The sequence below is a fragment of the Corythoichthys intestinalis genome, chromosome 14 (assembly GCF_030265065.1).
Source record: "Corythoichthys intestinalis isolate RoL2023-P3 chromosome 14, ASM3026506v1, whole genome shotgun sequence".
NCBI classification, from domain to species: domain Eukaryota; kingdom Metazoa; phylum Chordata; class Actinopteri; order Syngnathiformes; family Syngnathidae; genus Corythoichthys; species Corythoichthys intestinalis.
The window spans coordinates 29,835,456-29,858,363 of NC_080408.1; the positions used below are offsets into that span (position 1 = coordinate 29,835,456).

The window sequence follows — 22,908 nt, forward strand, 5'->3', positions numbered from 1 at the left end:
GTAGCCCAGGTCAGGCGCTTCTGCCATTTCCAGCACACGCCTGTGCACGGTGGCTCTGGATGTGTGTACTCCAGACTCAGTCCACTGTTTCTGCAGGTCCCCCAAAGTCTGGAATCGGAGAGACATAATACTACCATTTTTTTAGGATGCTCAAATTGTCCCCACAAACTTTTAAGCAATCTTATTTGCAATAAAAAATGACTTCAGATACCAGTCCATTGTTATCCCCTCTCAAACGCACGTTTGATTGGCTGATGAATTGCTGTGGACGTGGGGAACACACCACTAATCTTGTTACTGAAAGTCCGACCTGCATCAGAGTTAGCATAATATTAAACTGAATTTTTTAACCTGCAAAACTCGAGTAGGAAGCTGCTTAGAGAGAAGTGTCCTCCTGTATGTGTTTTCTACTCTGAATGTTAATTTAACTATGAGAAATTTACTAAACCGAGGTTTACCCCCTTCTCCCTAATTTCATTTTTATTTTATTTATGTGGTCTCAAAGCAGCCCAAAGGAGCTGTCATTTTTTGTTGAGTTTGGCTGTGCTTGTGGATAAAAGCAGCATGTTTTACCTGAAGGAAGGCTCTATTTAATTCATTTTTTGTTATTCCCTAACTAACAAGTTTTTTTTCATTTATATTTCATTTCTTTATTTAGACAGTCAATTTGAATGGTCTTAAGACAAATGTTTATCTTTTGCATTCTTGGATAGTTAAGCCATTAGCAAGTCTGTATTTATTGTGTATGTAAATATATTTTAAGTTATGTTCACATATTGCAATTTGAATTTGCTAATAAAATCCCAATATTTGCTAATAAAATTTTGGAAGTTTTCAAAATGTTTCTTTAGATTTTTTTTTGAAAACAAAGGTTTATCACCTAATTATGACAGCCTAGCAAACTAGTTTGATCGAGAAATTATATTTACACTACACAATGAACTCATCTTATCAAATCCAAACGATCCAATGATGATTTAAAAAATAAATAAAAAATCAGGGTTCGTCATCATCCTCGTCATCATCATCATTGGAAAAACGTTTGAGTGTCTTGAACGATCTTCTTTGAGTTAGCCAAATGTTATTTACGGATTCAGAGGTCATTTGCCTTTGGAAGACTCCAGTTCCCATGATACACCTAGAGGCGAAGTGTAACGAAGCATGTCCCAATCCAAAGTGAAGTACTGCTCTTCTAAAAACATTTCATATTGCTGTCGTGTTCGTCATGTCATTCAACGAAGATTCGTCGCTACTTTTCCTTATTTCCCAACATTTAAAGATGAAAGGCTTGCGGGCAGCCGCTGACGTTCTGGAGGAGCACGTTAACAAGGTAACTGAATCAAAATGTCGAAAAAATGCCTGACATTTTTTAATATCCGCTTTGCTCGCGTGCCATCTTTTCTCAGTTTGTCAAATGCTGACAAAGAAAGAAAAAATAATTATGAATGGGCAGTTTTAAAGTGAACTTAGTGAGCCTTTTCTTATTTTTAATTATCTATTGTTATTGTTATTATTTTTTAGAACGAATAGAACATGATGTACGGTTGAAGGTGTGTGCGGTTCACCTCCATAACCCCTGCCATAGCACACCTTTGTGTTTTACAATAATGTAAATATATTTGTTGTTGTAAAATTATTGTTATTATAAAAATGTTGTCACATTACCCTATTATGTAAATCCATTTAAAATCTAGCCGATCAGTGCTATTCAGGTGTACAGCAAGACCTTTCTAACACAACCACAATGAGAGTACATCAAATTCCCATGACAAATTTAAACTTTTCAGACTATAAGGACACTCAGAATCCCATTCTATGTGTCGAAGCAGCTGAACTGGACAAGTGGGGGACATAGGCGGAGTTTGACTTTTGCGTCGGGGGGGGGGGGGGGGGGGGGGGGGGGGCACAACAAGTTGATGACCCCAAAAATGCAGTGTCAACAATAAAATTAACTTACAAGAATATTTATAATAATAAGTTGACAATGAGCGTTTTTTTTTTTTTGTTTCCCATAATTCTTGAGGAGAATTCTAAATCAGGCTGCTTAGGCAATACTTTTCGCCAAGATCATCATAGATTGAATATGGTATGCCCACCAGTGTTGTGCCAATGTAGTTACCCCCGTCAAAAACTGTATCCCCTGGGCGGAGCCATATGGAGGTAGATTTGTGTCTTTATTATTCAATCCCCCAAAAAAGTTGCTCAATGAAAATATATATTTTCAATCAAAAAAAAAGTGCAAAATTACATTTGATACATTTGCAATAAAATTAACTTACAAGAATATTTATAATAATAAGATGACAATTAGCGTTTTTTTTTTTGTTTTGTTTCCCATAATTCTTGAAGAGAATTCTAAATCAGGCTACTTAGGGAATACTTTTCGCCAAGATCATCATAGATTGAATATGGTATGCCCACCAGTGTCGTGCCAATGTAGTTACCCCAGTCAAAAATTGTATCCCCTGGGCGGAGCCATATGGAGGTAGATTTGTGTCTTTATTATTCAATCCCCCAAAAAAGTTGCTCAATGAAAATATATATTTTCAATAAAAAAAAAAGTGCAAAATTACATTTGATACATTTGCAATAAAATTAACTTACAAGAATATTTATAATAATAAGTTGAAAATGAGCGTTTTGTTTCCCATCAGGCTTGAGGGGTATTCTAAATCAGGCTGCTAAGGACAGCTATACTTTGTCGTGCCAATGTAGTTACCCCCGTAAAAAAAACAACTACTGAGCAAGAACCAGGGATTGAAAATGTGGATCATAAAACAAAGAGCACTGCCAAAATGGTGAGGGGAGTTTCAATTTGCCCCACTAAAGGCGCTAATTCTACAAAAGAGCCACCACCGGTGTCTTGCTAATATAGTTACCCCGTCAAAAATTTTATCCCCTGGGCGGAGCCACTGCGCTGCACTGATTTGCTTGATTTCCGTGTTTTGATGATGTAGTTATCTACGAGGTTTTAAAACATGGCCCATCCATCAAAAAAAAAAAAAAAAAATCTTTCATATAACGTAACATATGTACTGAACATAAAAAAAGGCAGTGTTTTACTGTTTTACTCGTAGGATGACCTATAACTGTTATTACTGTAATTATAGTCCTTTATTGAGTTTCTCCAGTTTAATAAACGTCGATTTCCAAAATATATACAGTGCCTTGCAAAAGTATTCGGCCCCCTTGAACCTTGCAACCTTTCGCCACATTTCAGGCTTCAAACATAAAGATATAAAATTTTAATTTTTTGTCAAGAATCAACAACAAGTGGGACACAATCGTGAAGTGGAAAAAAATTTATTGGATAATTTAAACTTTTTTAACTAATAAAAAACTGAAAAGTGGGGCGTGCAATATTATTCGGCCCCCTTGCGTTAATACTTTGTAGCGCCACCTTTTGCTCCAATTACAGCTGCAAGTCACTTGGGGTATGTTTTTATCAGTTTTGCACATCAAGAGACTGACATTCTTGCCCATTCTTCCTTGCAAAACAGCTCGAGATCAGTGAGGTTGGATGGAGAGTGTTTGTGAACAGCAGTCTTCAGCTCTTTCCACAGATTCTCGATTGGATTCAGGTCTGGCCATTCTGACACCTGGATACGTTTATTTTTGAACCATTCCATTGTAGATTTGGCTTTATGTTTTGGATCATTGTCCTGTTGGAAGATAAATCTCCGTCCCAGTCTCAGGTCTTGTGCAGATACCAACAGGTTTTCTTCCAGAATGTTCCTGTATTTGGCTGCATCCATCTTCCCGTCAATTTTAACCATCTTCCCTGTCCCTGCTGAAGAAAAGCAGGCCCAAACCATGATGCTGCCACCACCATGTTTGACAGTGGGGATGGTGTGTTCAGGGTGATGAGCTGTGTTGCTTTTACGCCAAACATATCGTTTTGCATTGTGGCCAAAAAGTTCAATTTTGGTTTCATCTGACCAGAGCACCTTCTTCCACATGTTTGGTGTGTCTCCCAGGTGGCTTGTGGCAAACTTTAAACGAGACTTTTTATGGATATCTTTGAGAAATGGCTTTCTTCTTGCCACTCTTCCATAAAGGCCAGATTTGTGCAGTGTACGACTGATTGTTGTCCTATGGACAGACTCTCCCACCTCAGCTGTAGATCTCTGCAGTTCATCCAGAGTGATCATGGGCCTCTTGGCTGCATCTCTGATCAGTTTTCTCCTTGTTTGAGAAGAAAGTTTGGAAGGACGGCCGGGTCTTGGTAGATTTGCAGTGGTCTGATGCTCCTTCCATTTCAATATGATGGCTTGCACAGTGCTCCTTGAGATGTTTAAAGCTTGGGAAATCTTTTTGTATCCAAATCCGGCTTTAAACTTCTCCACAACAGTATCTCAGACCTGCCTGGTGTGTTCCTTGGTTTTCATAATGCTCTCTGCACTTGAAACAGAACCCTGAGACTATCACAGAGCAGGTGCATTTATACGGAGACTTGATTACACACAGGTGGATTCTATTTATCATCATCGGTCATTTAGGAAAACATTGGATCATTCAGAGATCCTCACTGAACTTCTGGAGTGAGTTTGCTGAACTGAAAGTAAAGGGGCCGAATAATATTGCACGCCCCACTTTTCAGTTTTTTATTTGTTAAAAAAGTTTAAATTATCCAATAAATGTTGTTCCACTTCACAATTGTGTCCCACTTGTTGTTGATTCTTGACAAAAAAATTAAATTTCATATCTTTATGTTTGAAGCCTGAAATGTGGCGAAAGGTTGCAAGATTCAAGGGGGCCGAATACTTTTGCAAGGCACTGTAACTGTGGTTCTTTTCTGGCTTGAATTAATTGTTTACGTAGACATAACTCACAACTAATGTGTGTGTGTGTGTGTGTGCGTGTGGGTGTGTGTGCGGGGAAGCGGGTGGGGCGCTCTTGCAGCCAAGGAATACAATTTTTGACGGGGGTAATTATATTGGCAAGAAACCGGTGGTGGCTGTGTTGTACAAGTAGTGTCTTTCGTGGGCAAATTGAAACTTAGCTTACCATTTTGGCGGTGCTCTCTGGCGTTTCATGGTCCACATTTTCAATCCCTGGTTTTTGCTCAGTAGTTGTTGTTGCTTTTGAAAGCTTAGGTTTGAAAATATTGCGTACATCCATCTTGCCTCTTCAGTCCTCGGGATGTTTTGGATAAGAAAAGCAAATGACCGTCTAAAGTGCTAGTCACATGACCTGTTTGATAAATTTTGACCCATTATAAAAATATCTTCTTCGTTGATTTCATTAATTTTTGTTGTTTGTTTTATTGCTTTACAACTTTTATAGACAATATTATACCGGAAAATTCCAATTTTACAATCATATATACAGTGGGGAGAACAAGTATTTGAGTGTATCAAATACTTGTTCTCCCCACTGTAAATAAGAAAGTCAATTACATGCAGTGACACTTTTCGACCACCGGGGGGGCCTGCCCCCCACCCCATGGAGCGTGGTCTGCTCGTCCGTGAACTGCTTGACAATACAGCCGGACATCTCAAGGGTCTTTCGCCGACCTCCGTTCGCCAGTGTTTATGAGTTAAGGTGACAATTATTATGATTGTAAAATCGCCAGCTTCGTCAGGTTCTTCATCATTTCTTTCAGAACTTGTGCAACACAACACGCCTACTGTCTGCCGCAGCTGAACATGAAAAGTGAAAGTAAAAATATCCTCTCTCACTCTGACACGTCAGCCACGTGGTGCGTTCAGGTACACCACGCAAAACTCATCCGCCACATTAGAACCTGATTCGTTACATTATTAGAGGTATTATTATTGCTATTATTGTATTATTCAGATTTTTATTAATAATTTATTTGTTTTTTCCTGTGTAATTCCTATTTGCAATAATACCAGGCAGCAGTATTTATTAAGGATTCAGTGTAGGTTTTCGGGCTGTGGAACGAATTAATGGAATTATTTTTTGTGTATTCTTATGGGGAAAACCTGCCCGACATATGACCATTTCGACTTACAAACAAGGTCCTGGAACGAATTGTTGCATCTCCAACGCAAATGAGCTTCCCGCCGACACACGCACTCCACCGATGGCCAATCAGAGCAAAGACTTTAAATTTAAATATTGAATATTCATATTGTTTTTTTAGGAGACAAAATAACACACTGCTCAGATGGAGGGCTTAAAAAGTAATTTATGAAGTATGATACATTAGGCATTATAGATGTATTAAGGTCATGTTAATATGTTATTATGCAGGTGGAGCTGCCAGACACGAGCTTGAACCTACAAGACATCTACAAAGCATGGTTGAAGTAAGAAACGTTATACAGTACAAGTAATCATTCTGCTAGCCCCAGAAACCTGCCTTAGGAGTGGTTTTATTTGTGAGTAGATTGCACTCCCTTGGCCAGCCTGACGCGCAGTCGTCCAAAGGTTTCGATGGAGTTGAACCTGATGAATGCGCTGACCAAAGCCCCCGAGGAAACAACAAAGTGGATGACCAAGCTACATTCGGCATGTGACTTCTTTTACGGTCTATTTTGAGTTTTTATTTGTAAAAATTCATTTTTGTTTTAGCTTTGAAACCAGAATGCACCGACGCCCAACACACCCAAAATGGCCGCCACTCAACTCAACCTGAAGAGCAAGAGGTAAATGATGGCACTCAAAACAGGCTTTCGCCTTGGATTTTTTATAAGCTGTGGTGGTGGGCTGCATTGGAATCGGACAACCTCACCATGTCTTGCTACGGCAAAAAAATGTTTTCTTGTTTTTTTCCCCCCCAAGAATAACCATAACAAAAATATATTTGAAATATTTCATTAGCTCAGCTAATGTCGTAGCTCTCAGCTACGGTACATGTACGTAAAATTCGTAGCTGATTACAAGTACTTTATCCTATGTAATAATACGACTTTTTTTCCCTCGTAGCAATAGTACGACTTACATTTCATAGTGACCCAGGGGTCGGCAACCCAAAATGTTAAAAGAGCCATATTTGACCAAAAGAAGAAACTGATACAATATATCTGGAGCCGCAAAAAATGAAGCGCCTTGTATAAGCAACACCGGCTGGTATGTATCACTATCAGTGTTGGGAATAACGCCGTTATAAATAACGGCGTTATTTTTTCAGTAATGCGGTAATCTAACTAATTATTTTGTTACCGTTACTGACGGTCAAAAGCGGTGCATTACTTACTTCGAATAAATTGAAGAAACTACCAGCCGTAGAGAGTCTACTCTGCTCTGTTTATTTGTCATCCAAGACTTTGGGTGCGTTCAGGTTCATGGCAATAAAAATAGTAAACACACACAGCCTACCTTTGCAAGAACGATGGAGTTGCCGTTTGATACGGTCATAATGTGCAGGTCCTGAACCCATCCGCAGCGAAACTGTTTGCAGCTTTGTAGTGATTTGTAATATCGGAATCGCTGATGAATTTAATAACATACACCAAACAATAAATACAGCAGAATGTCCATTTCGCGTAATTGTGGAAGCCCGTTGACATCTTTACTCCATTTGTCTTCGGCTTGCTCGTAAGGGTCAACATTGTTTACATCAAGTTTAATCACATATCTGGTCTTCGCCTTAGTAACGAGTTTGTCTCTTTATCGAACTGGCAAGTTAAAGTTTAATGTCCCGCGAGTCAGACCTGCTTCCTATATGGCTGCGTTGTTGTCAAATCTCACGTGATCCCTGTGACGTAAATGCTCGAGCCTAATAGTGCACGTACTTCAGAGCCAGTGTTTTCACACACAAACCGGAACAGCACGTGCGGCAAACACACACACGCAAAACAGATGCAGAGGGATATGATGGCAGAGCATTCAGAGGAAAAGTTGTCCTTTACAAGGTGGCGATATAAACACTATTTCAAGTTGGTCGAAATTAAAGGAAAGAACGTGCATGAAAAGTGTAATTTATGTCCCGGGGCAAAGCTTTTGTTGACATCTGTGGTAAGCAATTTAAATCTGTTTATTTTTGTTGCACTTCAAGTGTAGGATAAATCTGTTGCTGGTGAGGTGCAATAAATACTACAAGGTTCTATAACACAACTACCTGTCTGTTCTTCTCTATTCAACTGACTCGAATACTGCTCAGAAAATTTCAAATTCGTTGACATACAACAACTTTTTAAAGTAACGGAAATAGTTACCTTTCCTGGTAACTAGTTACTTTTACCATAGAGTTACTAGAGTGCAGTTACTAACTCAGTTACTTTTTGGAAGAAGTAGTGAGTAACTATAATTACTTTTTTAAAGTTACGTGCCCAACACTGATCATTATTAGCTATATTAGCCTACTATCAAAATGACTAAGTTACAAATACATAATTAGCCATCATGATTGAATGTTTATTTTCCCTGCAGTGGATCCTATAGAAAATGACGCACCACGTGACTACTCTGATGTACCATGCCACCTCAAGTTTAACTTCATTACAATATTAATGAATTGAAATAATGTTTGTGTCATGTTTGTCCTCCTACATAAACCATATTGAAACAAAAAATATACCCCCCTCCCCCCATCTTTTTCAAATTTCAAAATTCTTTGAAAAAGCTCCAGGGACCCACTAGGGCAGCGCTAAAGAGCCACAAGCGCCTCTAGAACGGTGGGTTGTAGATCCCCGTAGTCCTTCTTCTTCCCTTTATTTGGTCCTAATACGTACTACATTACCCAAATTCTTATAGCCGTGTAAAGAATTTTATTAGTTTAGGTGAGAAGGTGAATTTTTTTGTTGTTGTTGTTTGTGAACTACATTTCCACACAAACGCACGTTGAGGTACCATTAACTTAGCAAGGAGAGGTATGAGAGTCATTTTTGGAGTGTCCCAGAGCTCGCAAAACTTGGGAAAAAAAGTGCATTTAATCAAAGTTTCGTTAGCTGTAATTGTGTATATCCGTCTGCCGAAACAGCCTGATAGCACAGATATAAGTACGGCTGCACCTTGTCGAAAATCGAGCAAGGCTCTATTTTGGGCCACGCCTTTCGGTGCAAATTCATTCAAACTTTGCCTTCCGTCCAAGACGGCTGTCCACCGCTCACTTTCGCAGAAAAGTCCGATCCAAACTATTGTAATGTCCTGTATATGGGATAGAAAGAGGAGTCGGTATTGGCTTACCCACTTTATTGTGGCAACAATAATAAAAACAATAACAGAATAACAGCGGACTGCCGCGACATGCGACCGCTATCTCTCGCTATATCGCCCGTTCTTCTTCTCGCTTCATTCTAAGTCACAGCTCCCCAGTCCGATCGTCTCTTAAGGGGGCCGCGAATAGTTACGGACATAACAATACACAATGAATAGGTTGCTGCTGAACTCTTCACACTCGGCTGCTGCTAGTTTGAAACTGAGTTAAACATTTTTAAATTAAAAAAAACATCTCATCTGCAAGGCGTGGCGGGTTTTATTTTGGTCTGGCAGGGCGCCACAAGTTCTTGTATGTAGGGGAAACCCTGCAAAATATGACAAGTTTTAACAAATAGTTTGCCCTAATTGGCGGCGAAGGAGTTAATATAACTGGCCCAAATATTGATATTGCTATCCAAAATTACATGACATGAACTTTAATTTATAATACTAATCAAAGACTGCAAAGTATATCCTTTTCCTCTCCATTCCCCGATCCAAAAGTGCCCTGTGTACACAAATGCTCAAATAACTTTGGCTTCATCAGGCGGAAGCGGGCCAGCCCCAAAGAAGGAAGTTTCATTTGGTTGCACACACATAGCTGCGCTCCACCGGCCGTGATAATGTCGTTGACGCGCAACGCTTCAATTGCCGCCTCCGTTTTTACTGCCGTTCATCCCCTTTGTGCCTGTGTGCGTTCTCACCATCATTTGTCACATGGTGGGAAGCACCAACGGTACGGTGTCATATTCTTCACGTCGCTAACTCGGTGGTTTTATTTTTTTTCAGGCTTGTGTGGAGTAACCTAGTGTGGATTTCAAGCAGAAAGCCTAAGGTTATTTAAGGAGCAGTGAGTGTTAACTGGTCTTTGTCAACATTTTCCCGCGGCAGCCTAAAGTGGTCATGGACAGCGCAGACGTCAAAGGTGAAGCGTCGGAGAAGGTAAACGTCAATCAAACAGAGGCCGCGCCCAAAGCAAAGGAGCCAGCCAATGATTGTTTGGACGAAGAGGCGCGATCTAGCAGAATTTGCTTGAAAGATCGAGAGAGGTTTAATGCCATCAAGAAAGTGACAGAAGCTGAGGCCCCGCCTCTTGCAGGTACAGTATGAACGACTAATGAAAGGCTGGAAAAAAAGCCGCCGCACACATACACACGGAAGCAGATCAGGTCCTGTTTGGCACATCGGTGCCAAGACTCTCAGGCGGCCGTAATGCTGCTGCCTGGACGGTCCCTTTTTAACTCATTCCGTGCCACTGATGATGATAGACATCCAATCATGTGGCTCTTTTCATCCTTCTACTATGAATTTAAGTTGTTTTTCACGCGTCGACGTCCAATCTATTTGAATTGGGGTGCCTGGCAGCGACTGAATGAATGTTCAGTTAAAGTTAAATATAGGTTAAACATGATTTGAAATCATTATATTCTGTTTTCATGTTTAACACAACGTCCTAACTTTATTTTTATCCATTATTTTTTTTTATCCAAATATATCATCAATTGAATATATCAAATGTAGTATTATCAGTCTGCCTTCATGGAGATAATTATTTATTTGTGGAAAATATGAGCAGAGAAGACTCGGATGATAGATGATACTTTTTTTGTTGTTGTTGTTGTTAATAAATGGGAGAAAATGGATGGATTGGAGAAATGTGACTTGCCCTCAAAACAGCCAGTCACCAGAGGTTAGTCTAAAAGGGGGGTGCATGGTGGGAGCGAAACATAGGCGGCGCCATCTTGGAAAATTTCTGTTCTGTATTTCCGGTTTAGAAAGAACAACATGAATTGCGGTTGAAGTAAGCAGTGTGTTGACAAAGTTAAAACTGCGAAATCAAAGCAGAGGAACCCACGGAATCTCCAAAAATGGATTCAGGACGACGTAGATGAGACTCCGAGACTTTCTGTGCTGTCCTGGAAGCGCCTACAGTATATATATGGTTGGAAGTGGAATGTTTTCATCAGCTACCAGCTAGTAGCTATAATGCGCCAGTGTGGATCTACATACGCCTTAAGCTGCAGACAAAAAGTTAAGGATATGATTTAAACCTAAGGATATACCTAAAAGAGTATGATTGCTGTTATCACTCCGTTGATCATTCGTGGACAAAATTAACTTGTTAGCCTGTGTTGACGTGAGGGGTAGATTGATACGCCGGCCACTTGAATGACCAAAATGAGGTGAAATTACAAATTATATTACATTTGCCGAATGCAAAAGGGCTGACACGGATTTTGTTGTTACAGTGACATAATACAAGGTATGTACATGTAAACAAAAATAATATGCAATTCTTTTTGTTGCAGATATTGATCGCAATAAAACATTTGGACAACATGATTCCATTTCTTATTTTATTTAAACGATTGGTGCATGTGCAAAACAGGTCAATTAATCACAATTTATAAAATTATTAGAAATATAGGATACGAGAATGTGATATCAGACAGCAGAGCTCGCCAAACTTTCACCCGACATTACGCCGACCCTCGTTGGCCTACAGACGGGTTTTCTCCCGCTGTCCTTGGTAATTCCAGCTCCAATAGCGTATCTTAAAGTTGCTGCAGTTAAAAAGCTCGAAGTTGGATCTCGGGATCAAGCTGACGGTACGCCACGAGGCGAGCCACCGTCTGTCCCAGCCTCTTGGCCGCCCCCAGTTAGAACGCACGTAGTCTCGACATATGTCCATTGACATACAGGAAGTGTTGATGTGAGGCACATCAACTTGTCTTCCCTTGCTTAACAGTGTTTTCCATCTGTAAACAAAGGAACAAAAAACTTGTAACACTTGCATTTATGGGTTGACATAGTTGTGCCATCCTACAGCTGCTGATTAGCAACAGGCTAGCAGCCACAGTAGTTGTAGTAAATCATAATTCATCATCATAATTACAATCATCATCATAATAACAATAGCAAAGGCAACAATTGTTTCATGCGCAACAATTTAGTTTTAGTATTTTTTGAGCACCGGACACATGAAAATGCAGGGATAGGAAGAACATACCTTCCATAACAGAGGCAACATGGTTACAAAACCCTCTTTGTGGTGTCACGAGCTTGGTTCCACATCTGCCTTCATGAACATGTTGTCCTCCCCTGTCGTGATGATGGCGGATGGGTGCGGTATTTCCAAATTTAAGGGATTTTGAGTAATGTTACTCCAGCTCCACTGTTGTTTTGGATGGAGAAATTCTGCCCTCAGGATCAAGCAGGGTGTGTGCCTGTCCTTGCGGACAATATATGTATTCCATCGTTGATGCTGAATATGTGACTAAGAACACTGTATGCCGTGTGATTCGGAAAGTGGTAGGAGTAGGGTATGAAAAGGCTTCAAACTGATTGTTGAAGATGCTATACAGAAACCTGTGTCGGCTTCGTTGAATGTACAGTAAATGAATGTGACGCTTTGCTCTCGTACGAGAAATATATTTAACGAACTTTTCCAGCGTTGTCAAATCCACTGATAGAACACACACAAATATAAAAGATATAAATGTTTATTGAATATGCATCTTAGTCTTTTTTAACTATGAGAATTTGTTACAAAAGACAGGCTTTAATTTGTTATCATTATGCACAGGCATCGTCACAAATGTGATCACACAAAACTCAACCACGCATATTATCTCCGCATTTCCTTCTTCTCCTGAGTATTTCTTCTCCTGAGAAATATAAAATTTCGGGGGGTTTTCAGGCACGGGCCTGCAAATCAAGTTAATTGATCGAGCCGGGTCGGGCTGGATTTTTTAGGCCCGATCTAACATCTACTCTGAAGATGTTCAAAAGACACACTTACTCATACAGTCAATGGGACTAAACATACAATCATCCTGCCTCGTGGTGATGCACATACGATAAATTATTTTTTGCAGTTAACGTACCAAATCTTATTTTATTGCCCTGACAGGAGTCTTTATTTCTTTTTATTGGACATATGTAAACCGGCATAATGATGCATTCACACGAATGTAATTCGCTGCCAACAGAACAGTTGCGCTATACTCGCTGAAGCGGTGTTGGATTTAAATTCTTTATAACTCTGTATAATTATCGTGCATTCCTCATCTGTGAAATCAGGTGCCCGTGCCTTCGTCAAAAGTCGTGTTTGACTCTGGTATCCGCCCCCGTTTATATGAACGCGCAGTAACTCTGATTGGGTCAACACAGGTTCAACAAATCCACCTCGTAATCAGCGTCGTAGTAGCGATTGACCCCAAACTAGGTAACCAGGTTTTGTCAACCCCGGTACCCGCTGGCACCCTGGGTTACTTCTGAAGAGGTTGAACGTTGAACTCCGTTCATAGTACAGGCCACTGGACAATAATGTTTTGTGTTCTTGCCTATTTGTAAACACTCAACCACTGCGCCACGGTATATGTCAAATTTTTTTTCAAAGTCTTTTAAAAGTCAGACATTTTAAAAGGTCTAGCTTTAATTTGCATTAAATTACACTTTTTCGGTTGGGAGTTAATGATCCAAAACGAAATTTCACTCTTGAAAGAAAAAACACACTATTCTCAAAGATTCCCCTTGAGTCTTTTTTTTTTTTTTTTTTTTCCCTCTTGAAAAATTCCTCTCCTTCTCTCGGGCCTCATTTATAGATGCTGACGTCTCGTCCGAGCCAGTCAAAGAGGAGACCTTAAAGGTAACAAACACTTTTTCAGATGTAAACTAAACAATATTTAAAACTTGGTATTTGCTTGATAGATGGACACCAGTGACATCGAAGCACAGTTGGAACAGCAGGATTACCAGAAGGGGGCGCCAGAGGTGCCCGCTGACGGTATTAAAACAAGTTTGACGTACGCATGTGACATTTTCCTATCATTTCCCGCGATTTCAAAGCTTTTGTCTTTTTTTTCTCTCTAGACAAGATGGCAGCAGAAGAGCGAGACCACCTAAACGTCGACATCACCCTCAACATCGATGTCTGCAAAAATAACGAAAAAGACATGACTCCGAAGAAAAAGAAAAAGGAGAAAACGAAGACGGACCCTGAGGAGGCTCAGAAGGCAGAGCTGGACCGTCCTCCAGAAAACAAGAAGAAAGCCAAGAAGAGAAAAGAGGAAGAAGATTGGCAACAAGTGGAGGAGAGTGTCAATGAGAAGAAAAAGACAAAGAGGAGAAAGAAGGATGAAGAAGGTCTGAAGAAAGACCAAGAGCTCCAGTTCGAGGAAGGCGCAACACAAGTACAAAAGAAGACTGAGCCACAAGGTATAGCAATCAAAAGATATTTGGACAACATTGAAGAATAAAAAGAATAAACCTCCCTGCCCAAATTTTTTTCTCTATTCTGGGAGGGGGAAAAAAGTATAATTCATTGACATAAAACCAGGCCCGGAGTGGCTAATCGGGACACTTCCCGGTGGGCATGTGTTCTGACAAAATTTGCTACCCATCAAAAATTGCAACTTTGCGGTTCTGCGCATGCGCGTAACGTTAAAAATGGCCGCAAATGCAGCGATTTCAAAGTAAACACTACAAACTTTCTTTAAAGAAAAGAATATTTACTTAAGATCATGGATTATGGATCATAGAAGCACATGTAGAAAAGTTCTCAGACACATCCTACCATGTTAGCTGCACACAACAACTGCACCTCGCTCTCTCACTGTTCACGACTTGCCGTGTCATTAAGCATTAATTTTAGGGCTGTCAAACGATTAAAATTTTAATCGAGTTAATCACAGCTTAAAAATTAATCGTAATTAATCGCAATTCAAACCATCTATAAAATATGCCATATTTTTTCTGTAAATTATTGTTGGAATGGCAAGACGACACAAGATGGATATATGTATTCAACATACTGTACGTAAGTACTGTATTTGTTTATTATAACAATAAATCAACAAGATGGCATTAACATTATTAACATTCTGTTAAAGTGATTCATGGATAGAAAGACTTGTAGTTCTTAAAAGATAAATATTAGTACAAGTTATTGAAATTTTATATTAAAACCCCTCTTAACGTTTTCGTTTTAATAAAGTTTGTAAAATTTTCAATCAAAAAATAAACTCGTTGCGCGCCATTGTTGATGTTAATAATAATTATGGTTTAATCAGATTAATAGATCTGTTATTTTTGTTCTGGCTGAGATGTACTGCATTAAAAAATTCAAATAAAAAGATGTATACAAAAAAATAATAATTATGGTGCTAAAACCCATAAAATCAGAGGCACCCAAGCGCCAGCAGAGGGCGACAAAACACCAAAAAAACACAAGTAACAAGTGGAAATGACACTTTGCTGTCATTTTAATCTGTTTGAGCGGTGCATGTGCATTAAATGTGTCAAATATTTTAATGTGATTAATTTTAAAAAATTAATTACCGCCCCTTAACGCGATAATTTTGACAGCCCTAATTCATTTACGCCATTTTCGTGTTGAACATGTATGTTTATGATGTAACTAGTTTATTTAGCACCTTTGGATAACATTGAAAGTCCAACTGAATGTAAAAGAGGGCTTTTTCACCACCACAAAAGCTTTGGGAGCAAAATTTTATAAGGGAGCAAATTTTGACAACACCGGTGTTCTGCCAAAATCTCTACATCGGCGAAACGTCCTACATTAGTCGAATTTGACACCCAAAGTACTACCGTACGCTCTAAACTTGTTTTGTTTAGATGCATACAGGCAGAACATACTAAAAAATGCCCTAAGAGGGAGCTTGGTGGGGTCAAAGTGCATCATTCTCTGTCGCCCTGTAAATCTTCACTTCCCCCTAGGGCCTGGCATGAAGACTACATCATTTTCATGCGGAATTGTGACATTGTTTGAATGGAGACGCAAATGCAAATTTGAAATTTATCGTATTCTCGGAGTGTCACCATGTAAACGGCCCCTATAGGTGAACACATAACTGCGATTTTAGTAACGTTTATCTATGTTTCAAACACTATTTTCCAATTTACTTTCGGGGCAATATCATGTTAGCGGAATATATTTTTTTTGGGGGGGGGGGCATAAAACTATATACAGTAGTCACTTTTGGCAACAAAACACATTACTCTATTTTCTTTTTTTTTCTTCAAAATTTAAAAATGAATAAAATGCCAAACAAAAACCAAAATAATAAAATCAAAATGAATAAAAACAGAATTACACAGTTCTTATGGCCAAAACGAACTAACTTATTTCTCATAGGAATCATTCCAAGCCATTGACGGCACTAGACGTCCAATCCATCTTGACTGGGAGGAGCGAATGAGCGAACGTTCATTGTTGGACATAATTCTTGGAAAAAATATTTATTAACAAATAAAATACAGACTTATCCTTAATAACTCTACTCTTAGCTTTTTTAAAATTAAGACTTTAGTCTTCACAAAGATATTTATAAAGATATATAAAAAATGGCTTATGCTTATGAAACTAATTCTCTAAGTCTTGAAAGATGTAGTGTTGAAAAAGGTGGCTTTATTTAAAAGAAATAGTTTGTGTCTCTGGAAAAATGTTATTCATAAAATCCAAACCTGGTCTGGGGGGGGGGGGGGGGGGGGCAGCTTTATTGTTCGAAATAATGTAAACGCCATTCCTGAATACAAAAAAGTCAATACAAATAAATGAGTGATAGGGCATCTTTATTCCCGAAAAATATATTTTTGTTAATTAACAAACTTGTACTGTAAAAAATAATGACAATATTCTTTAAAAATGGCTTTTGTCAAACAATTTTTTCCCTGGAAAAATAAACAACAACACTTTGACCTTTGGCGAAAAAAATCCTGGGGAAAAAAATCTTTTTCTATTAAAACAAAATGCAACTTTTCTAAAAATTATGTAATGCTACAAAGAGGCTCGCTTGACTATTCCTTGTTTTTTGTGGTTGTTTTCCTTTCTTTTCTGAAGGTGACCCCAACCCTCAGCTCTCCTCCAGGAAGTATCGTAAAAATGTAAAACGTCGTCAAAGGAAGAAGCGAGCCGAAAGATTGAAGCAGCAGCAGCTCGCCACCATGGAAGAGCAAACTCTTCCACCTCAGCCCTTCCAGCGAGATAGAGATGATGCCATCTTGGAGGAAGACGCACCAAAGATGATGATGAATACGAAGGAAGAAACACCCTCTGAAGAAAACCTGCCTCCCATCAACACCACCAGGAAGAAAGACAAGAAGAAAAAGAAGACAGCTGCCAATGTGGAGGCAGTTGAAAACGACATTAACCCCCTCGAGGACGTGAAGAAAAAGAAGAGGAAGGGATTCGCTGATGGAGAGCAAGTTGAAGAGGTGGCGGCAAACGGCGGGAATGCTAACCAGTCTTTGGAGGAGGTGGACAAAAAGATGGAATCTGGGCATGGTGATGAGACCCCTGTGACCAGCGATTCCTCCGCCAAGAAAAAGAGTAAGATCGTATTTCTTTAGAAAGTAAAAATGAATCGATGACTTCCTCCACATGGGTTAAAAAAAAGTCTTTAGTCCATCAATTTTTGCTACTTCAAAAATTATCAAAACAAATACCTGCACTTTTAAGAGCAATTTTCTACGTTTAGTTTTGAGAGCTACAATTCCTAAGAAGGAAATGTAAAGTACCACATCCTTGCCCAACTAGTTCAGGTTCGTGACTATGCATTACTTGCTGTTTTTGCAGAGAAGAAGAAGGTGAAGAACAAAATGGGGGAAGATGGAGATGCTTAACTCACGGTAAAAAAAAAAAAAAAAAAAAAAAATCATAGCGACAACATCTTAGCGATGCCTTATAAAGAAAAGTCAACCACACAGCACTGACTATTTTACAACTTGATTATTCATTTTAAATTCTTACAGAAAAAAGAAAACAGGAAAAAAATCTGAACACATAGACTGTATACAGTGAGGAAAATAAGTATTTGAACACCCTGCAATTTTGCAACTTCTCCAATTTAGAAATTATGGGCGGTTTGGAATTTTCATAGCAGGTTCTTGTCCACTGTGTGAGACAATCTAAAAAAAAAATCCAGAAATCACAGTGTATGATTTTTTACAATTTATTTCTATTATACTGTTGCAAATAAGTATTTGAACGCCTGTCTTTTTGTAAGCCTCAAAGACCTGTTAGTCGCCTTTGAAAACACCACCTCCACTCCACTTATTCTCCTAAAGAAGTGGAGTGGAGGTGGACTTTTTGAGTCTGACTTTTCTACCTGTTTGAGGCGGTTAGCTGCATATAAACACCTGTCCACACCATACACCCAAAGAGCTGTCTGAATACACCCGAGACAGAATTATAGTCCTCTACAACAAGGCTGGAAAGAGGTACGGAGCAATTGCCAAGCAGCTTCGTGATATAAGATCCACCGTTGCAGCAATTATTTGAAAATGGAAGACGCTAAACATCTAACCACTGTCAACCTCCCTCGGACTAGGTCTACAGTGGGGCAAATAAGTATTTAGTCAGCCACCAATTGTGCAAGTTCTCCTGCTTGAAAAGATTAGAGAGACCTGTAATTGTCAACAATGGTAATCCTCAACCATTAGAGACAGAATGTGGAAAAAAAAAACAGAAAATCACATTGTTTGATTTTTAAAGAATTCATTTCCAAATTAGAGTGGAAAATAAGTATTTGGTCACCTACAAACAAGCAAGATTTCTGGCTGTCAAAGAGGTCTAAGGAGGCTCCACTCGTTATCTGTATTAATGGCACCTGTTTTAACTCATTACCGGTATAAGATACACCTGTCCATAACCTCAGTCAGTCACACTCCAAACTCCACTATGGCCAAGACCAAAGAGCTGTCGAAGGACACCAGAAACAAAATTGTAGATCTGCACCAGGCTGGGAAGACTGAATCTGCAATAGGTAAAACGCTTGGTGTAAAGAAATCAACTGTGGGAGCAATTATTAGAAAATGGAAGACATACAAGACCACTGATAATCTCCCTCGATCTTGGGCTCCATGCAAGATCTCACCCCGTGGCGTCAAAATGATAAGAACGGGGAGCAAAAATCCTAGAACCATGCGGGGTAACCTAGTGAATAACCTACAGAGAGCTGGGACCACAGTAACAAAGGCCACTATCAGTAACACAATGCGCCGCCAGGGAATCAAATCCTGCACCGCCAGACGTGTCCCCCTGCTAAAGCCAGTACACATCCAAGCCCGTCTGCGGTTCGCTAGAGAGCATTTGGATGATCCAGAAGAGGACTGGGAGAATGTGTTATGGTCAGATGTAACCAAAATAGAACTTTTTGGTAGAAACACAGGTTCTCGTGTTTGGAGGAGAAAGAATACTGAATTGCATCCGAAGAACACATTTCCCACTGTGAAGCATTGGGGTGGAAACATCACGCTTTGGGGCTGTTTTTCTGCAAAGGAACCAGGACGACTGATCTGTGTAAAGGAAAGAATGAATGGGGCCATGTATCGAGAGATTTTGAGTGAAAATCTCCTTCCATCAGCAAGGGCACTGAATATGAGACGTGGCTGGGTCTTTCAGCATGACAATGATCCCAAACACACAGCCAGGGCAACAAAAAAGTGGCTTCGTAAGAAATATTTCAAGGTCCTGGAGTGGCCTAGCCAGTCTCCAGATCTCAACCCTATAGACAATCTGTGGAGGGAGTTGAAAGTCCGTGTTGCCCAACGACAGCCCCAAAACATCACTGCTCTAGAGGAGATCTGCATGGAGGAATGGGCCAAATTACCAGCAACAGTGTGTGAAAAGCTTGTGAAGAGTTACAAAAAACGTTTGGCCTCCGTTATTGCCAACAAAGGGTACATAACAAAGTATTGACCAAATACTTATTTTCCACCATGATTTGACAATAAATACTTTAAAAATCAAACAATGTGATTCCCCCCCTCCCTTGTAGGGCAGGGTTCGGGAACCTTTTTGGCTGAGAGCCATGAACACCACGTATTTTGAAGTGAAATTCGGTCAGAGCCATACGATATGTTTAAAACTAAAAATACAAATAATGTGTGCATTTTATGTAATTTCAACACTTTTAAAGTACAATAAGTCTCTGAATTATTTTTAATAACATTGTTATGCTGTTGCTAATCAATGATAAGTATATTTCTTACCATTAATGCGACTTCTGGTGCTGCATAGTTTTGCTGATTGCTTTGTAATCTTTTTGATACTTGGTGCGGTTAAGCTTCATGCAGGCGTCGGAAACTTATGCACGGAGCACCATCAGTGCACACCGAAACGAGTTTATCCATCAGTAGATTTTTTTTCTTTAGCGAACTCAGTGAAGGACTTGAATAAATCCTCCGTGCATACTCTGCAGTCATCAAGCCTGATTGAGCTGGAAATGTTTTGTAAAGAAGAATGGTCAAAAATAACTTCCAACCTGAATCCAAACCCTCTTTGAAAGCCTTGGATGTGTTGAGAACTGCAAAAGCAGGTTGTACTTAATATTGATTATGTTTTCCTGTAGCAGTGCAGTAGTAGCAGTAAATTTATGCACCGGGCTAGCTTTGTTTAAATAATTATTACACACTGTTTATCCTATAAACTTTATTTCACTCTGCAACTATTACTGTGTTATAAATTTTTAACTGAAATTTTTGTCCCAATCAATCAGTGATTTAAAAAGAAAAATCTTTAAAATGATCAGGGGCGCCCAAAGTTTTGCATGCCACTAATATATAGATATATTTCTTTTGTGAATATTGATGTTGACGCTGGTCTTAGTTTTCCATGCCTAATCCTACTTTTGCCTTTCAGTGCGTGTGAAGACCAACCGCCAAGTTGGATCTGCAAAACAACCAAACTGCATTGTAAGCACCTCTTCAAATTGTGATTTATTCTTAGTTAGACTTAATGTGTCAGCTTGGCATGTCTTCTATTTTGTTGCAATAAAGAAATGAGTAGTGTTAGCTGCCATCTTTCTTCTACAGCTTGTCATCTTGTCAGTTCATTGGCGTAAATCCCGTACTCTGTACAATCACAATGAAAGTGTTCTTTTATTAAACAATTTACATTTTGAAAAATTGCTAACTTTTCAATGGAATCAATGTTTTTTAACAGAAATATTTGTGTGTCAAGTGAGAATTTAACACATGGGCTTCCTAAAGCGATTATTTGCAAAGTTCAAATAGATTGGACATCTGCCATCATTAATGGCAGCAAATGACTTAAACAATCAAATACAAGTTTCAATCAAGTTTTTTGAAGAAACATCTGTTTTAGGGCTGTCAAAATTATCGCGTTAACGAGCGGTAATTAATTTTTTTAATTAATCCCGTTAAAATATTTGACGCAATTGACGCACAAATGCCCCGCTCAAACAGATTAAAATGACTGCAGAGTTCAAGGTGTACTTGTTGTGTTTTTCGGAGTTTTGCCGCCCTCTGCTGGCGCTTGGGTGCGACTGATTTTATAGGCTTCAGCACCCATGAGCATTGTGTTAGTAATTATTGACATCAACAATGGCGGGCTACTAGTTTATTTTTTGATTGAAAATTTTACAAATTTTATTAAAACGAAAACATTAAGAGGGGTTTTGATATAAAAAATTCTATAACTTGTACTAACATTTATCTTTTAAGAACTACAAGTCTTTCTATCCATGGATCGCTTTAACAGAATGTTAATGTTAATGCCATCTTGTTGATTTATTGTTATAATAAACAAATACAGTCCTTATGCACCGTATGTTGAATGTATATATCCATCTTGTGTCTTATCTTTCCATTCCAACAATAATTTACTGAAAAATATGGCATATTTTTATAGATGGTTTGAATTGCGATTAATTACGATTAATTAATTTTAAGCTGTAATTAACTCGATTAAAAATTTTAATCGTTTGACAGCTCTAATCTGTTTATTTCAAGAAATGTCTCCTTTGAGTGCAAGCGTGGTACAGTGGACGCGCACCATATTGTGTTTGTTCAAAACCCTGAAAACAACTAAAAAGCTTTTTTGGCATGGACAAAATGGAGGCTGACATTTGAAAGTGTCTCGCACCAACAAAGTAAATGTGAAGCGCAAGTGCAGCATCGATCCAAGTTTCACACTGCTGCTTTTCAACTTAATGAGCGCCAAAGAACGCCAGCCATAGGTCACTGACTTTTCAGGGTAAAAAAGAAACAAAGCAATTGAGACAACCCCCCCACCAATAAAAATAAAAAAAAAAATTGTTTTTTTGTTTTACTGGACCAAAGTATTGGGACACCTATGTGAAAATATTGAACAAAAGACAGACAAAAAAAATAGTAAGTGAAAATAGAAGTCAAAACTGACAAAGCAAGAAAATGTGGACAAAAAGTCATGTTGACACACACCATCCTTGAAAGGTCATGTCCAAATGAAGTCCATTTGTTGAGGAACGTCTTGTAAAATGCAGTTCTCATATAAAGAGCCAGCAGTGCTCGTGACATCCAACAGGGGGCAGTGTTAGAGCGTCAAAGACGAGACGTGTGGCAGGTCTTGTCCTGTAAGATGTGGGATACCTTACACCAGGGGTCCCCAACCTTTTTTGCACCACGGACTGGTGTGATTTGGGTCTTTTTTTTTCACGGACCGCTGTTCTGTCAAAATTTGCATCCTTATAAAATTTTTCTCCCAAAGCTTAGGTGGCAGTGAAAAAAAGCTCTCTTTTATATTCAGTTGGACTCTCAATGTTATCCAACGGTGCTAAAAAACTATTTACACCATAAACATACATGTGCAACACGGAAATGGCATATATGAATGCGTAACGACACAGCGAAGTCGTTAAGTGACAGAGCTGCGTGCAGTTGTTGTGTGCAGCTAACATGGCAAACGTAAGTTAATATTCCTTTCTTTAAAGAAAGTTTGCAGTGTGTACTTTAGAATCGCTGCATTCGCGGTCATTTTTAACGTATTGCGCATGC

General features: G+C 39.1%; 1 protein-coding gene across 2 annotated transcripts; it reads left to right on the plus strand.

Annotated features, from left to right (window-relative positions):
* The first annotated feature begins 1,114 nt into the window (after positions 1-1,114).
* LOC130930348 (trichohyalin-like) lies at positions 1,115-21,245 on the plus strand. 2 transcript variants are annotated; one of them, XM_057858241.1, is made up of 12 exons: positions 1,115-1,330; positions 5,606-5,711; positions 6,220-6,275; positions 6,356-6,477; positions 6,541-6,614; positions 10,000-10,207; positions 13,716-13,759; positions 13,822-13,897; positions 13,984-14,328; positions 16,973-17,461; positions 17,708-17,760; positions 20,774-21,245. In XM_057858241.1, the coding sequence occupies exons 2-11, from the start codon at positions 5,649-5,651 to the stop codon at positions 17,752-17,754; spliced, it is 1,524 nt and encodes a 507-aa protein (XP_057714224.1). In that variant the 5' UTR covers positions 1,115-1,330; positions 5,606-5,648; the 3' UTR covers positions 17,755-17,760; positions 20,774-21,245. The 2 variants fall into 2 exon arrangements, with proteins under 2 accessions (XP_057714224.1, XP_057714223.1); XM_057858240.1 differs by lacking the exon at positions 5,606-5,711 and having other exon boundaries at positions 1,118-1,330; positions 20,774-21,242.
* The last annotated feature ends 1,663 nt before the right edge of the window (positions 21,246-22,908 follow it).

What these genes read in the sequence shown, in the direction of transcription:
- LOC130930348 (XM_057858240.1), top strand. Translation starts at nt 1,226, where the DNA reads ATGTCATTCAACGAAGATTCGTCGCTACTTTTCCTTATTTCCCAACAT. An exon ending in TGAGGCCCCGCCTCTTGCAG is followed by an intron (nt 10,208 to 13,715) that starts GTACAGTATGAA and finishes CCTCATTTATAG; the next exon opens with ATGCTGACGTCTCGTCCGAG. An exon ending in AAAGAAGACTGAGCCACAAG is followed by an intron (nt 14,329 to 16,972) that starts GTATAGCAATCA and finishes TCTTTTCTGAAG; the next exon opens with GTGACCCCAACCCTCAGCTC.